General features: G+C 44.3%; 1 protein-coding gene across 11 annotated transcripts in view; it reads right to left on the bottom strand.

Moving 5' to 3' along the window:
• Positions 1-17,067, bottom strand: part of LOC119185246 (uncharacterized) — a 312,525-nt gene that overhangs the window by 138,449 nt on the left and 157,009 nt on the right. For all 11 annotated transcript variants that reach the window (XM_075879550.1, XM_075879553.1, XM_075879554.1 and 8 more), the window contains 3 exons: positions 14,618-14,856; positions 2,995-3,088; positions 1,513-1,677 (listed from right to left, as the gene is read on the bottom strand). In XM_075879550.1, coding sequence (XP_075735665.1) covers positions 1,513-1,677; positions 2,995-3,088; positions 14,618-14,856 — 498 coding nt within the window. The remainder of the gene's footprint in view (positions 1-1,512; positions 1,678-2,994; positions 3,089-14,617; positions 14,857-17,067) is intronic.

Raw genomic sequence — 17,067 nt, forward strand, 5'->3', positions numbered from 1 at the left:
GGAAACCAAAACACGGAAAGGAGGCAGGTTGGGTAGCTTGCTTGAAAGGTCCGTTAAACTCGCACGTAAACAAAATTGACCCCGTATCTGCATGTAATCTGCAAATGTCATCGAAAGTGCCTCGAGCGTGCAGCGGAGGCGAACGAGCGCATCAAGCCGCGTCACACGTGAAACATGAGCGCCTTCTGGCAGTTTTCTTCGAAAACAAAGCGCGTGGCTCTGAGACAGGTGTGCTCGCCCCTCTCAGAGGTGATAAGGTGTAGAACGTAAGGAGACGAGTAGGTGCCACCACAGTCTCGTTTTAGCAAATCGTTGGAAACACTCGCCTTTCCGTGCAGGCGCTGCATGGTCAGCGCAGCGTGATAAGCGCTATGGTCTTTAAAATTACCTATGTATGCCTTTTCTAGTAAAAGACGCACATGCAGAATACAAACGCGTTGTCATGGTGCCCCAGAAATGCACAATAATTGCTCTTTAATTGACAAACACACAAGCTTGAACACTCAGCCTTAAGCAACAATGGTGGGCGCTGCAAATGAGGTCGGCCGTTTCAAATGCCCGATGCCGTCAAGAGTAGACAAACAGACAAATGTACACACAAACAGACCAAAATGTTTGCGTCGAACGTCCCCAAGAAAGACTATCGTCTTTAAAAGCAGTCAGGGCATGGAGGAAGGAAACAGCTTTCCATGGGTTAGGAAGAGCGGCTACTAGAGGGTCGCGGAGGCAGGGTCGGCGTTTAGGGCCGTTCGTCACCCTTCCCGCACAGCCGCAATGCACGTGCTGGGACACCTACCACACGAAAACGGGGGACAAATAAGCCAATTGGCGACGCTGCGGAGGGTGAAAGAGCGTCGCCAATTGGCTTATTCGTCCCCCACTTGCATGCGGTAGGGGTCCCGGCACGTGCATTGCGGCTGTGCGGGAAGCGCGTGGAACGGCCCTTATTAATAACAATGTATGGGCACCTCCCCGACGCCTGATCGGCGGTCGAAATTGGTTTCCTGGGAAGTCGGCAGACCACCGACTCCGTTCGCTGTAACTGATCAGCAGCGCTCGGAGACATTCGTTGTAAGTGTGATTTTGTGCCATTGAACCAATGTATATTATCACGGTCACCAGATATTGTTCGTTTCAAGCAAAGTTCGTTTTAAGTGGCGCCGTTATATCTGGGCTCGACTGTATACAAAAGTGGACTGGCAACATAGCAAGCCCATTGTGAGTGGTTTCTGTTTATTAATGTTGGTGGAAAATATGAGTTTCTCTCAATTTCACTGGATATTCTCTACAATAGTAAAGGCAGTTGTGCTGACACTTCCAATGTCTACCTTCACTAAAGAGTTGTTAATTGATTGACGATTGATATGTGGGATATAAGGTCCCAAAACCACCATATGATTATGAGAGCTAAAGAGTTGTTCACACAATCCAATGTTTGTCCTCATCTTTTGTGGCTAGAGATCAAGAATGACGTAAGGAAAAAAAACTTGTTTACAGTCAACACCAGCCCACCTCTCCCGCTTGACGTTCGAGGGTCGAGAAGTCTCCCCCTGCAGCAGCCATTTCTTGAAGCGGTGCTGTTGGCGCCTGTGCACTCATCTTCTGCACTTCTCCAAGTTCATTTTTCAACTTTTCAATAGTCTGCCCATATTCGGCGTCTTTTTCTTCTAACTTTTTCTGGAAGATAAGCAAGGCAAATGTGTGACACAACTACGGTGCTAATGAAGATTGGAAGAAAATTGTGAATGACTATTCTACTGCAATGACTAGTCTCATTCACTATTAAACTCTCTAAATGGCAACACTTCTTTTTTTCTCTAATCGGGACGAGAATTTTTGGATGAAGCCATTGCACACTCCCCCCCCCCCCCAATTTAAAATACTGCCATTTTATCACATAGCTATCACAGCCCCTAATGTTGTCGAAACACATTTTTTTTTAATTCTGAAAATGATACTTGATTGCACTTAGAATGTGATGCACAACCGCCATGATGTTTATCAGATCTCCAACAGCAGAAGTATAGCCTCCAAGGTCGGTATTTGAACTTGATAGATAATGCCTATGACATGTTTCAGAACTTGGTTAGCAATAGTAAGGAATTTGACATCTGAGTTTCTTGCAGAGAGCTATCACACATAAGAGCTCTGTTGCCCTGGTGTAGGCTCATCATGATCTGAAGTGTTTCCCACAGTGTGATCCTGCTCTCATTGACTTTAAAAGAAAGACAAGAGCGGCATTTTTGGATGACTGCTTTCGGAGGGGCCATAGCAGCCTCACGCTGTGACAACTCTGCTAATACAGCAGGCCAGAAATATCCCTTCCATTAAGTTGGCATGTACAGTCATAATGTAAGAAAAAACATGGGCTTATCTGCCTGGTGTGAGCCAATATTCTCAATGATCGTAGCAGCAGTAAACTAAGAAGTTATGCCACTGCAGATGCCTGAAAAATGCTTTGTACTGCAGACCACAGGTTGCAGCACAAACATGGTGGCGTGGTGAGCCATTATACCATAGTGAACCATTATAAAGTTCTTTCTTTTTTGAGAAAGAATGGGCTAATGGTCACATCATGATGCGCCGACGCAGCGAAGAGCAAGCAACATGCTGGCCGCGTGTCACAACTGTATTGATAGCGAAGCACATCTTGTTTTCCACAGGTGCACGTTTCAATTTATCATGGCAGCATTTTCTCTTTTTTTTTCTCTTTTTTTTCTGTGGCAGCAGAGAGACCCGCCATTCCTGCATGTTTTAGACAAAAAATAAGACTAGGTATTGCGGGAAAACATAATTCTTGGAGCCGCAAGCTTTTTAGCCGGCACAGCAAATGATGAGCCCTCGTTACTCTAAATAATTGCAAGTTTCTTTGCCTTCCATCGTTTGTATCTTCTGTTCATTCAAAAATCAGCTTAATTCAAAGATTTCTCGTGGCCCCAGCGACTTTGAATTATTAGTAATAGTTATTTATTGATTACTTAATAAATACAATACCTGGTACTCTGCACTGAGCTTTTCATGCTGCAGCTCCAGCTGTTTTCTCAACTCCTTTGCCATGTCTTTGGCATTCTGCTTGACTTCATCCAACCTGCATAGAAATGGTAACAATTTTTTACTTTTACCAATATTAAAGTAATAAGCCCACAGACCTAATCAAAGGAAAGTTTAAACATAGAAAAAGTGGCACATCTAAGCACATGCCATTTATTTAGAATTAATTTGCATCTAAGCTATGCATTGCTGCTTGTCTGCCAATGAAAGCATTTTTCTTTAAACACATTCACCGGGCATTACATCCATCCATTGATGAAATTTTGGGCTTGAGGGCATGCACCTGCACTTGAATGCAGTGTCCTGCTGTGTTGCAGGACCACTTTAAACCTTTCAGGCCCAGTGATACCAACTGGAATCATCAATTTTGTAAGTCAGCAACTATCTAGTAAAAATAAAGGGGTTGTTCTTCATCCTAAACTCATGCTTAACATTTCCTGTACATATTATGCTAACCTAGTACACAAAAGTCGGGTTACATGAAGAAATTACAGAAGCAGACACGCTGTTCCCGAAATACGCTAAGGCAGTTCTTTTTTCACTGAGAAGGCGGAGCAACTTGTTTCACGAGTTGGTTCATTCTTGCGGTAGCTTTTAGCGTGCTTTCTTTAGGCTTCCATCTCTCGTGTTTATTTCTCGCTAAAAGCTACCGTAAGGTGGAGCATTTATTATCATTTTGTGTCAAAAAATTTGAATTCTGTCTATTGACTATTTGCTATCACATCAAGATATTTAATAATTATTTGATCAATTAATTTGGCCTCCAATTACTTCACTGACAAAAGGTGAGCCCAAATTTTCATTTCATTTATTTTCTTTTTTTTGGACTACCATTAAAATGTGCTCCTCAAAATTTGAAAACCACTCGTTCCCATTAAACAGAAATAATTTGGGCTTGCTGAACAAATTAGATTATAGCTCCCTTTCGAGCACTCACAAAAGGAGGAAACTGCAGAATAAGAAGACAGCTGACTGTTAATCAAAATAGGGCATGAATAAACATGAAAGTAAGCAAAACACTATGAACCATCCCTCCGAAGAAAATCCTGATTGGGTACAAAGCGGCCGCGGTTCGCATGGCGTTGACCCGATTGAAACGGTGTTGACGTGGGTGCTGTTTACTCCAGTAAATGTTTGTTTGAAACGCAAAGACACAGGAGGTGGGACACGTTGAAGACGCACTCGGCTTATCAATTTTACCAGCGCGCAGTCGGTATTCTCGAATGCGATCGCTGTTCTTCACTCACACCTCTTCGGTGTCGCTGGTCTTCCACTGCCGACGCTTGCATTCGGCTTCTCTGGCTCGCGCCTCCTCAGTGTTGACGTCGCCATTCGAGAACCCGATCGGCTTCGCTAACTTTTACAACGCTGGCAATAACCGGGAAAGGTACACACACACTAGCGGAAAGCATGCCGTGACAACGTCTTGCTCGTCGGTTTGATCGCGCTGTCCACATTGTACACGCAACGAGAATTTCGAGGCACGCGCGCAACGTCCGCACGCGCCGGCTCGCCGCTTGATTTAGCCGGCAGATGGAAAGAGGTGGCGCAGGTGAGATGATGCCTAAGTGAGGAGTGGACTCAAGCGTTGCTAGCGGTGGAGAGAGTAAAGCGAGAGAGAGACGACATGTGACAAGCGCGCAGCAGGCGAAGCAGAGAGGTCACCACGCACTGCTAGGAGGGCGCGAGTTACTTGGTACCATTCCAACAACTTCAGTGAGGGGAGCGGTGCAGACGGAGGGACACCGTTACAAAGGCGAGTCGCCTCGCCACCGTGGTCTAGTGGCTACGGTACTCGGCTGCTGATCCGCAGGTCGCGGGATCGAATCCCGGCTGCGGCAACTGCATTTCCAATGGAGGGGGAAATGTAGGCCCGTGTGCTCAGATTTGGGTGCACGTTGAAGAGCCCCAGGTCGTCGAAATTTTCGAAGCCCTCCACTATGGCGTCTCTCATAATCATATGGTGGTTTTGGGATGTTAAACCCCACATATCAATCAAATCAAACACAGGGGAGTCAAAGAGCTGCTTCACATCTAAAACGAAAACTGCCATACTCAAGACTGCAAATTGAGGACAAACAGGAGACTCTCAATAATTTGCACTCGGGAGAACTCATGCGTTGTTTGAATTATTAGAAGTCTTCATAAATATTACTCAGGCCAACATAATAACTTGTGTTGTATTGTAAGACAGCTCGAAATGATTGTGAGTAAATGTGTGCATGTGTCATATAATATATACAGTCAAACCCACCTAAACACCAGTTTGAACAGTATATCATTTATAACAATGAGATGTTGCTGCACAGTCAACTTCCTGTATGTTTTCTGTGAGGAAATTACTCGCTTACAGCAATGCCTCATGCCACATTATCAATTAAATAATGAATTAAGGCTGGTGGGTGTCCCTGCCAAAAGTTAATAAAACATGAAATCTTTGAAAATAAAAAAAGAAAAAGAAAAATTCAAGGTGCTGAACATCTGCCCACAACCAAAATGTACTCCAGTGCGTGCCCTTTGAATTCGCAATATGCTTCACCGTACAGTTTGTGACATCGCAACAAAGCTGACTTTTGAAATCTGCTATGATGTGGAAGCTTCGGTGGTGGCGTCTGTTAAAACATACAGTTCCAGTGAAAAGTTCAGACTTGCACATCCGAATTTTTAAACATGTTAGAAATATTAGTACCTGTGTCATCTTTTTATAGATGTTTGTTGGAATATCAAATTTAATATCAGAGACCATCTTTGTAAGACATCTGGGTGCCACCATCTTGAGCTGTTAAACCAATGTATTCTTGTTTTTGCTATATTGATGCGTTAAGGCTATGAAACATCGTATGCATGCATCCAACTGTTTTCATGCGTATGCATCTACCATAACACTTAGCTTGCTTGCTGAAACACAAAGGTTAACAGACCAATATGGCAGTACTTGACCCCATTCATAAAACGGTCTAGTTTCTTCACAATAGCCTGCCATCCCCTTATTTTTTGTGTGAAACTTGTTTACAGAAATTATCGGTTATAAAAATGAAATTTTTGTCACACTTGACTGTTGCTATATGTGGGTTAAACTCTATTGGTATTCATTATGTAAAACTGCATTTATAATTGATGATGACGTTGATGATACATGGTGTTTCTTGGCGTAAAGGCCGTATGATAGCCAAGGAGCCGCAGTATATCAGCCAAAAGGTGTCGGCAATGGGTATGTTTATTGGCTGTATAGGGGCCTAAAAATCCTCGCGCTAAAGACGAGTAAAACATGAAGGTATTAAAACTATGAGAGTGACATGACGTGTAGCGTGAAAATGAGCGGCTAGCGGTTCTAATCATAAAGTTTTGGAGAGATGACGGAGCACGAATGTGTCTGTAACGTCCTTGTTTCTAAAGGCCACGAGACAGTTGCTTTGTAGTGTATGTATCTAGTTGATTGATTTCTGGGGTTTAACGTCCCAAAACCATTATATGATTATGAGAGACGCCGTAGTGGAGGGCTCCAGAAATTTTGACCACCAGGGGTTCTTTAACGTGTACCCAAATCTGAGTACACGGGCCTACAACATTTCCGCCTCCATCGGAAATGCAGCCGCCACAGCCGGGATTTGATTGTATGTATCTAGTATAGCGACGACCTCTCTTCAGAAGTCGAGCTGCAGATTAGCAGGGTAGAATACATAAAGTTACGGACATCTTTCAAAAACACAAGCAATGACTGATGTTTGAAAAGCAAATCCCTACCGATGAACATCGATGGATGAAGTGGCATTTGCTCTCAGTAGGGTGATTTAAAGTGCTTTTTTTTCTTAAAGCCTGTAATTCCTAGATTTGTAATAAATTGTGGATAATGGTGAGTGGATCACCACCCTTCTCGCACAAAGGTGTATCACCACCAGACAAAAATACGAATGTGTACTGTGTGTGTCCTAATCTTAGCCTTGAAAGTTTTAAGTCTGTGTGGCGTGACTTCGATACTGGCGGCCAGTTACCAAGATGTCGCTTGATAACACGTAGTTTGTTTTCTGTTTAGCCATCTCATGTGCTTTGCGAACGTGCTCTGAGGTGTCGTTTGAGGAAAGGTTTTAGGTCAAGTGTGGCAATGTCTATTGTAAAGGGTCGGAAGGAAGAATTTGCCGATGGCATCCCACTGCTGCCACCAGTTGTTGTGAATGGGGGTCTACCCGGTCTCTTGTGGTAGCGTGGTATAACCGGGTGGAGGAAACGAACGCTGACAAGAAGAGGATACAAAAACAAACAGGTTTACGGCCTTATTTACACGTATTTACAGCAAAGAAGGGTTAGTGGTTTAACAAACCACCAGCGTGGTGATTGAACCGTTACATGGTTCAGAGCGACGTCCAGCACTCTGCGGCGTCCTTTTAAGCCCTGTCGGGTTCCTCCTCTTTGAGTGGAACACCAATCACACACACACATCAGGTGAGGGGGACGAGCATGCACAGTGCACGTGAGTGTCTAATATTGAGTCGTGATCACTGCACTGCAAGGTGGCTCCAGCGGGGTTCCTCGTCGTGTGTGCGCCGCTAGTCGAGAGGTACCAAGCTTCTGACAGCATACATCAAAGGGTCCGCGGATTTGTTCGTTTAATTAGCGGGGCGATTTGTGGCGGCCGCCACGGTCTCTACCAAGGAAGATGCTGTCTTTGTTGTCCTCTCTCGAACGGTTAACGGCGTCGTGGCGACACGACGTCTCACCCTCGGGTTAGCAGGGACAATGCCTGGCGGGCATAGGCGGCGCGCCGGTCGGCTACGGAATTGAGGATTAAAAAAGCGCCGCTCCCCTGTCAGCTCTGGCGCCAGTCACAACAGCTTCCCCATCGCCAGATGAGTCGCCGAGGCCATCAGTCACCGCTGCTGCTCGAAGGGCCGACGAAAGGGTCCGTAGTTGAAAGTCAGGAACTCGCCTTTGCTTGCCACATGGTCTGGGTAATTGCCGAAATCTTCAACAGCATCTGGCAGACTGGGCGCAGAACGGATTGAGAGGCTCCCCAGAAGACTGGCTTACGCACAATGGCATCTGCCCAGACGAATCGCCGGGCCAAACGTAACACTATACATGTATTGGCAGTGTTTTTGTGGACGGACCAAGTTGGTCGGCCAACACATTACTTTAGATCTCGCGATACCCTGGCGCCCAGCATACTATGACATGTTGTTTGAGTGCACAGACTGTGCATAATAATGAGTAAAGCGAAACAAGAATGGTGGTTTTTGTGTTTTTTTAAAGTTTTCGGAGTTTTTACCACAATTAGTGAATCTGTGTGAACTACTGCCTTTGGTAGTTGTGATTGCTTGATGTGTAACAGCAGCAAGTATTGCATAAGCGTCTGCGGTAAAAATGCTTTAATCAGAATGTTAGTAAGCTGGCTTCTGGAAAAGATGGGCCAACAGCTGCGTATGATAGAGAACTGTTAAGACTTTGAGGCATCTGTAAAAGTCAGGACAATTGTATTTGTGTTGAAGCTCCAGGAAGTACATGCAGATGTGTGCTACAGGTTCGTGTTTCGTAACTTCCATGAAGGGCATATCGCATTCTATGAGCTGCCATTGCCACGGTGGCAGAAGCGCGCCAGGAGCCATCAGCCACTGATCAAGTGGCACTCCCGTTTCCTCAGCGAGGCTACTCACCCGAAGCGAGAAGGGCTGTCGAACTGAAGGACGGTTATCAAATAGTGTGGAACTGAATAAGTCATTGATTGTGGAGCATGAGGAGTGTTTTTTATCACCATTCACCTTGAGGTAATACACAATGAACTTTTAAGTTCTCTACAGCTGCAGTGACCACTCGTTGGACTCTAGGTACACGCGTTCTACGAGACTAGCGCGAAAAGCATCCATAGAATGACGGATGCCCAAATGATAAACCAGACAAGCATTTTTAAAGCACTTGTTGTCGCTGTCTGATAGATTATTGCCCCGTAATCTAGGCGCATGTGTATAAGACTTTTATAAAGATTTATCAGGTATTTTCTATCCCTGCCCCATGATGTTCGCGACAAAACCTTTAGTATATTCATAGCTTTCAGGCACTTGTTTTTGAGCTTTTTCATGTGAGGTACGAATGTTATTTCATGTCTAAAATTATGGCTAAAAATTTGTGTTCACTTTCCACAGCCAATCGCTGTCCGTGCAAGTGAATGATCGGATCGGGGTGCAGACCTCTCTTTCTTGTAAATAAAATGCAGGTACTTTTCTGCGGGTTAAGGGTGAATCCATTCTCGTCAGCCCAATTGGTAACTTTATTCAAACCGAGTTGAAGCTGCTGCTTGGACAATGCGAGATTGCAGGATTTAAAACCGATCTGCACGTCGTGAACATATGTACAATAAAACATATTGCGCGGAATGTAGGAATGCAATGTATTCATTTTTATAACAAAAAGGGTGCAGCTCAACCGCCACCTTGCGGCACTCTAGTCTCCTGGACAAATGTTCGCGACAGAACGTTTCCTACCCGGACACGAAAAGTACGGTTGGATAAATAGCTTTCGATTATGGTCAGCATGTTACCTCAACACCAAAATGTGAGAGGTATCGCGGTATGCCAAAGCGCCATGTGGTGTCATATGCCTTTTTCATATCTAAGAATACTGAAAGAAAAACGTGTTTATGAACAAAAGAATAGGGTATTTATGCTTCGATACGTAACAGATCGTCAGTGGTGGATCTACCCATGCGAAATCCACACACAGCAGGTTGTTGTTTCCAGGAAATGTAGTGTGGTTAATCATCTTCTCAAAAAGCTTACACAAACAACTTATTAGAGCGATCAGCCTGTAACTCGCAAAAGAAGACGGATCCTTGCAGCGTTTTAAAATTGGAATTACAATGGCCTCTTTTCAAGAAGCAGGAATCTCACTGGAAGACCATATGGCTATTACACAGGGAGAGTAATGTTTTCCGAGTTTTGGGAGGCAAGTTTTTCAACATATCGTGAACCACGCGATCAGAACCAGAGGCCGAATCACTGCAGCAGCCCAGCCATGCATGTACCTCAGCCAAGCTAAAAGGCTGGCAGCAAGCCTCATATTTTGTGCATTTGCATTCAAGTTTCTGCTTTTAAATTCTTGTTTTGTATCTTTGGAAGGCTTCACTGTAGAGTGACTAGCTAGAAACCTGTTCGAAATGAGCACCGAGAGAGTTGGCTTGGTCATCAAGAGTGTTTACGAGAAGGAGTGAGCGTACTTGTCTTCCTGCTAACCTACTAACCATGTTCCAGAGTTCAGCCTCCTAATGTATATGAATTGATGCCTGATAAAAACTTGTGCCAACTTTCCCGTTTGGCCTGTCGGCACGTTCTTCTGCCTTGGGACTTAATGTTTTTTGAATTAGTAAAATTTTCCGTTGTGGGTGAGTCCTGAAGCAGCTTCCATGCTTTATTTCGCTTTGTACGTGCATTTTGACATTACCTGTTCCACCAAGGTATGCGTCGCTTAGCAGATTGTCCAGTTTGGGGGATACACTTTGTTGCAGCATCAATAAAAAGAGCTGCAAAGAAGTCTACAGCGGCATCTATGCTCAATCCACACATATATATCGACCAATTTAAGCGAGTAGCTAGTCGGAACCGTTCGCAGTCAGCCTTGTCTGTTTGCCATCTCGGAACTTGTGGAAGACCTTTGTCTATCGATGTGCTCAGTATTATTGGAAAGTAGTCACTTTTGAAAGGATTGTTAATCACTTTCCATTGGAGCAGCTGTAAAAGCGATGGAGACGTAATGCTGAAATGTATTGATAAATAGGTTTTGTTGGCAAGACTTAAGTATGTTGGCTCTTTGCTAAACAGACACGCACCAGAAGAAAATAGAAACTGTTCGATAAGGCGACCTCGTGCATATAGGCGAGGATCACCCCATAGATCATTGCGTGCCTTCAGGTGCCCAAGGACCAGACAAGGTTCTGGCAGTCCGTCTATTAAAGAGCGGAATTCATGTTTTTCAAGATGGTGGTGTGAAAGTATATAGAGAGCAGATGATAAGTTTATTGAAAAGAACAGCTCGAACAGCCACTACCTCAAAGGACGTTTGGAGTCGTAAGTGTGTACATGCTACTCCTTGGTTAACTATTAAGGCCGCGCCACCGGATGACTTGATCGTATGATTGTGGTGCTTTCTGAATATTACATAACGACGTAGAAAATTGGTGTTGTAGGACTTTAGGTCTGTCTCTTGTACACACAGCCCTTTCTATGAATGTTTGTGTAGGAGTTGTTGGACCTCACCGAGGTTTCTAAAAAGTCCTCCGACGTTCCACTGTATGATTTGTGTATTCATATTGGGTGTAAATTAGTGCTGTGTGTACGAAAAGAGCTAGTGAATTAAGTCCGGGAGCCCTTGTTGGGCCCCGTGATGAGGGTTTTTTACTTTTTGGCGTGCTCTTACAAGCTGTGCCTATCCTTCGGCGTCAGGGACACTGATGGACTTGCTGTTGTGTCTATCACTTCGGACGAAGTGCTGGATGTCCACTCACGGTTGATGCGTATGGCAGCGGGAGGTTTAGGGCTTTCTCTCAGAACAGCTGTGGCTGCAGATCCAGGGGCCTGCGAGCCTTTTGGCTGCAGAGCAGACCTGCTGCTGCTTCTGAAGGGGGGGATGGCGCTACCGCTTGTCCATTCTGTGGCGAACGTGCGAACTCTGCGGACTTTGGTGGTACTGTCCCCTTGCATACCATTTCCGCAAACGATAGACCCTACGCAATATAGAGACGTTTGCGCGCCTCCCTAAAGGAGATGTTTTCATTGATCTTGAGGGCGATTATTTCCTTTTCGTGTTTTCACGCAGGACAAGCACGGGAATACGCTGGATGTCCACCTTTGCAGTTTGCGCAGTGGGGAGTTTTCACAAAGTTGTATGAAGCGTGGTCATTTGAGCTACACTTGGCACAGGTTTGACGGCCACTGCAGCTGTGAGAGCCATTGCCGAAATGCTGGGACTTAAAGCAACACCGTGGATTCAGGATGTATGGTCATACCATTAGCTTTAGGTAGCCTGTTTCAAGATATTCAGTTAGGGTGCTTGTGGAGAAGGTTACAATCAAGTGTTTTGTGGGTATTTATTTGTGCCACGTCGTAGTTCGATTCACTGCACATAAGGCACATGATGTTCATTTCAGCCCTCAAGGAGCTCGTTTCCAGTCAAATTAAGAAGGTCTTGGTCAGACGCTAGACCTTGGGAGCTGCTCAGAGATCGATGTGGTGTTATTGAGACAGGGGTGCTTCGAAACGAGCCAAGTTTTGAGAAGTTTTCATACTGGTTCTTGCATTGCACTCCAAAGAGCAGGTCCCCACTAGCCATACGAGTAGCCTTATAACCTTGCCCGAGTGTATTTGTGAGGGTTTTTGACACAATAAAAGAGAGATCGTGGATGACGTGGAGTCAGATTCAGAAAAAAGTTTAAACTCTCATTTGTGCATCTCCTCTTTGTGAGGGGACGATCATTCAGTTGAGGAAATGAACTGGAGGCCATAAGGCATAAATATTTTTGGCAGCCTTGCCAGCTGCCCACCACGGAGCCCAACATGGGAGCGCAACAGTACTTATTCGATAATACACGCCAACGCCAGCTCTAAACAGCCACTATAGCCAAATATAATGTGCCCAAGAGAGGGCACACACAGATGGTTAAACCTCACCGCCAGAAAAAAATGGAAGTAAGCGGAAGGTAGAAGATGATAGGACAGATAAAAAGTGAGAAAATACGAAGATGTAGGGAGAGAGAGAGATAGCAAAAGGCGACTGCCGATTTTCCCTGGGTGGGTCCGCCCAGGGGTGTCGTCTACGTGAAGCTGGGGCCAAAGGCGTGTGTTGCCTCTGCCGGAGGGAGGGGCCTTAGAGGTTCAATCAGCCGGCATCAGCTTAACCCCCAGGATCCCCTTTTCCCCGGACATGGCTAGGTGTAAGAAGGAGTCCAATCCCCCCCCCCCTCCTTGTTAGCTCGGGTCCGAGGTGTCGCTAACACCTAACACCTGCTTACACAAACCCCCCTGCGGGCTGCGTTTCTTATTAAGGAGCAAAATATGCTGCATCTCGTGACAGCAGTAGCCCCTTCTGAATCTTGGAGCACATTTCTGCACGGCTGCAGTATACTGAGGCAAAAGTGACTAATCAACAACACAAGGCACGCGATAGAGCAAGGCTAAGTAATATTTTTTTTCTCCTTAGTCAACAAGCCATTGTAGGCTGACAAATGAATGGCTTTACTTGCGATTGTTAGTGGTATAAGAAATCCATATGCTCAGCCAGAACCAACAAAGGCAGCAGGTATTTTAAGGCATGCACAGGCAAAAACTGTGAATTCACCAAATTTATGCAATGGAGAAGTTTGAATTAGATGCCTTTAAAATGAATCTAAAATGCACAGGTCCAACCAAAAACAAAACATTTTTCTGAATTAATCAAAAGTCTGAATTATCGTGAGTGCTATATTAAGCGGTACCATACAAAGATGGGAATAGTCTGTTTCTGTTGCAGTAAAGATGCTTAGTGAGATTATATTAAGCAAACAATGCTGTCAAGCTATTTCTGCATTCCATTTGCTAAAATGTTCCATACTTGTTCACACAACGATGTGATGTGTTTTACTGATGTGGCTTAGAAGGATCTTTTCAAAATAAAGCTGCATGAAGTGCATTGGGTTGCAGAGAACAAAAAAGTGGAACTGAATATGGTTCCACGTAATGAGGAAGAAAATGTGGTTGCCGTTGAAGATGCATGGGCTGCAGGCTGTTTAGGCTCAAGGCAATCGGGTTCTGGACCCAAGCCAACTGATAGGGTCGGAGATCCAGCATTGATCACCTTACCTATCGCAGCAGACACGTGCAGACATGCAAGTGACTCAACTGTGTGATAAACTTTCGCTATCTAAGACTGAATTTTGTAGGGTAGATTTTTCAGATTATCTTTTCGTAAAAACACAGTTTGCATCCTATACATCGTTATTTGTCTCTACTTTGCTTCTAGTTTGCTAATGTCACAAATAGTGACATATACGTACAGGAAGCCCAATGTAAGACTGTGTCAAATGATTCACCTTCAGCAAGTGTCTCCCTTTCATTAAACAACCCGATCTGGCGATACCCCCATTTCAGTAACCAAGAACATGTGCACTCCTGTACCAATTCTGCACTTTCATTTTGTTCAATATTATTATTTCTGTTGTAAAAACTGACCTCATTTGAAAATTTTTTGTTGAAATGTCGAGGAGGGATTCGACATGTTTTCATAGTTCGCTGACAGCTAAACCTTTAAGGAGCATGCCAATGTTATCCTGCATAGCACACAAGCTAGGTGTCCCCTATGTAGGGAGACTCAACTCCTCACCCTCAATAATGGAAAATCAACCAATGTATTGATGTCTCACAGTGCATATGCCAGTACGAACATTTTCATACCGTTAGCATCTTGTATAAGTATCTCAAATGCTTATCATCACAGTACCTTCTACGTGTATCATGACACAATCGCGAGGTACCTTTGCACAGCCCTGCTTTGTACGTGCCAGAAATGTGCAAAGTAAAACAAAAAAGAAAGACGGGAGGCTTCAACTGACCGGTTCCTCCACTCTTTCTTCTGTTCCAAGAGAACATGCTGATGCTTCTGTGCCATGACCTCGCAGTCGTCCCGAGCAGTCTTTGTTGCATCTCGTTCCATTTGAAGTTGCTTTTCCAGGTAATCAATCTGTCGCTTCATGTTTTCGATGACACTTTCAGATTCTACATCGCTTGTCTCAGATGCGTTCGCACCAGCTGCATTTTGTTTTTGCTCCTTGAGTACGGAGTGGGCACGAACCTGCAATGTTGCCGTCAGAGTGTCCCGGTGTAAATCCTTCAGACATCTATTTCAGACGAGCACACGGTGACAACTTGCTACAGGACTAGAAGAATCGACATGCTCGTGCAAACAATCAGCCCTATTGCATTCCCGGTGCATATTAACTGACTAAAAGTAGTTGTGCTATGATATTTTTCCCTCAGAACTGGGAAATAAAGTTTTAACAGCAGTATTCTCAAAGCACAGATTTTGGCCACATTCTTTTTCTTGTTCGGTAAAAGTGGACCTAGGACAGCTAGAGCTGTAATCGTTTTTGCACAATGTAGCTAAATGTGCACAAGAAACAATGCTGGGAGCCTATCTTTATTGGGCGAATTCATTTTTACTTTATTATAAAAATTTCTGTATTTGGTTACATGCAATGAATTTTACTGTGCTGTAATTCGAGAAGTACTCGTTCAATTTTCGATCAGCTTGCAGCGTTGCACTCCTTAGGCTTTCTAGCATTCATATATATGGCAATGGCTACGTAATTATAAGTACATACATTTTTACAGTTTAAAATGTTAGAATTCGTAGTTTTCTTCATTTTCTCAAAATGGCTATTTTGTACAGCCTGCATGAAAATTACAACAGTATATTTGAAACTATTACAGAAAGCAGAATATTTTTTTTGCAGCATGAAGCTATATGCTTGGAGCACACAATATAGGAAGCAGATTTTGATTTCCCTTGATGCAAGTTTTTTAAACTAGTCTTTTGTGTGACCACACAATGGCCACATTCAGGGCTGAAAAGTTTAGTGTACTGTAAAGTAAGAAATAATGACCCAATCAAAAAAGTGCTTCTTATGTTGTATGTCTTATGCTTTCTGCTGTCAATCCCTATGTCATTTATAAATTTTCGACAGGTGGTTATTTTTCTATTGTGGTAAGAACAATAGAAATTGTTATCTTGGTAATTTAATTATACACGCGTATACACGCGTGTAAGGGCCGCATCCCGTTTTTAAGAAGCACATATTAAAAAAAAGTTGCGTGTAGGGCCGCATCCGCACTTTCCTTGACCGATACGTATTAAAAATACGTGCGCGTGTGTGAGCTACTAGGCGTTGTCAATAGATGGCGTTAGAGAACGCAATTATCATCACCATATACTACGTCATTCGAATAATTTGTTGGTTTTCTTCATGCTAATATGTTCATGAAGTTGGCTAAAAATTTTAAGTTTTTTCAGTAGTGTTCATACACCCGCCAACTGAAGGTTAAGCGGGATTATATCTTCAACTTCTGGCACTTATATACAAACGCGCTATCCATATCAGCATTAGCATCACCAACTTTGGTATTTGTGTGTTGTTCGGTTATTGTGCTGTTCAGCTTGCCATTTGCTCGAGTTTTGCGCACCGTTGAATGACTCTGGGACTCTAGCTAATTTTCTGCGGGACGTTTACGTTATGGCACGATGGGCAAGCAGCTAAATAGCTATACAGCTGGCTATAAGTTGAAGGTGATCGAGCTTATTCTAGAGCACGAGAAACGGGCCGCCAACAGAAAATTCGACGTTGACGAGAAGTGTGTTCGACATTGGTGCGCTCAGAAGAAAGCCTTGCAGAATACCAACATCAAAAAGCGCGCTTTCTGAGGAAAACAGTGCAAGTATCCTGATTTGGAAGAGGAGTTGCTCCGCTATGTGATTGAGTTGCGTAACGATGGTTTTGCGCTCACTACGGACATGCTGCACATGAAGGCACTAGCCTTAGCACGTGCGAAAAATATACCGACCGGGCATTTCAAGGCTAATGCTGGCTGGGTGCGAAGGTTTCTGAAAAGGAAGAGACTCTCCTTTCAACGGAGGACTGCGCTGTGCCAGCGGCTGCCAAAAGACTATACCGAAAATGTGCTTAGTTTTCACAAGCATGTCATTGACCTGCGCCATCAGCACAATTATCTGTTGTCGCAAATAGCGAACGATGATCAAACTCCTGTGTGGTTCGAATCTCCCGAGAACTACACAGTCGAAGTAAAAGGCAAGAAGAGTGTCGCCGTGCGGACCACCGGCGCTGAGCGCCAAGGCTGCACCGCGATGCTTTGTGTGACCGCGGATGGGCAAAAGCTACCCCCCGTACGTTATTTTGAAAAGGAAAAGAATTCCCAACAAAGTTTTCCCCAAGGGCATCATAGTTAGCGCCCAAGAGAAGGGATGGATGAACGATGATATGGTGCTTGA

The sequence above is a fragment of the Rhipicephalus microplus genome, chromosome X (assembly GCF_043290135.1).
Source record: "Rhipicephalus microplus isolate Deutch F79 chromosome X, USDA_Rmic, whole genome shotgun sequence".
Classification (NCBI taxonomy): domain Eukaryota; kingdom Metazoa; phylum Arthropoda; class Arachnida; order Ixodida; family Ixodidae; genus Rhipicephalus; species Rhipicephalus microplus.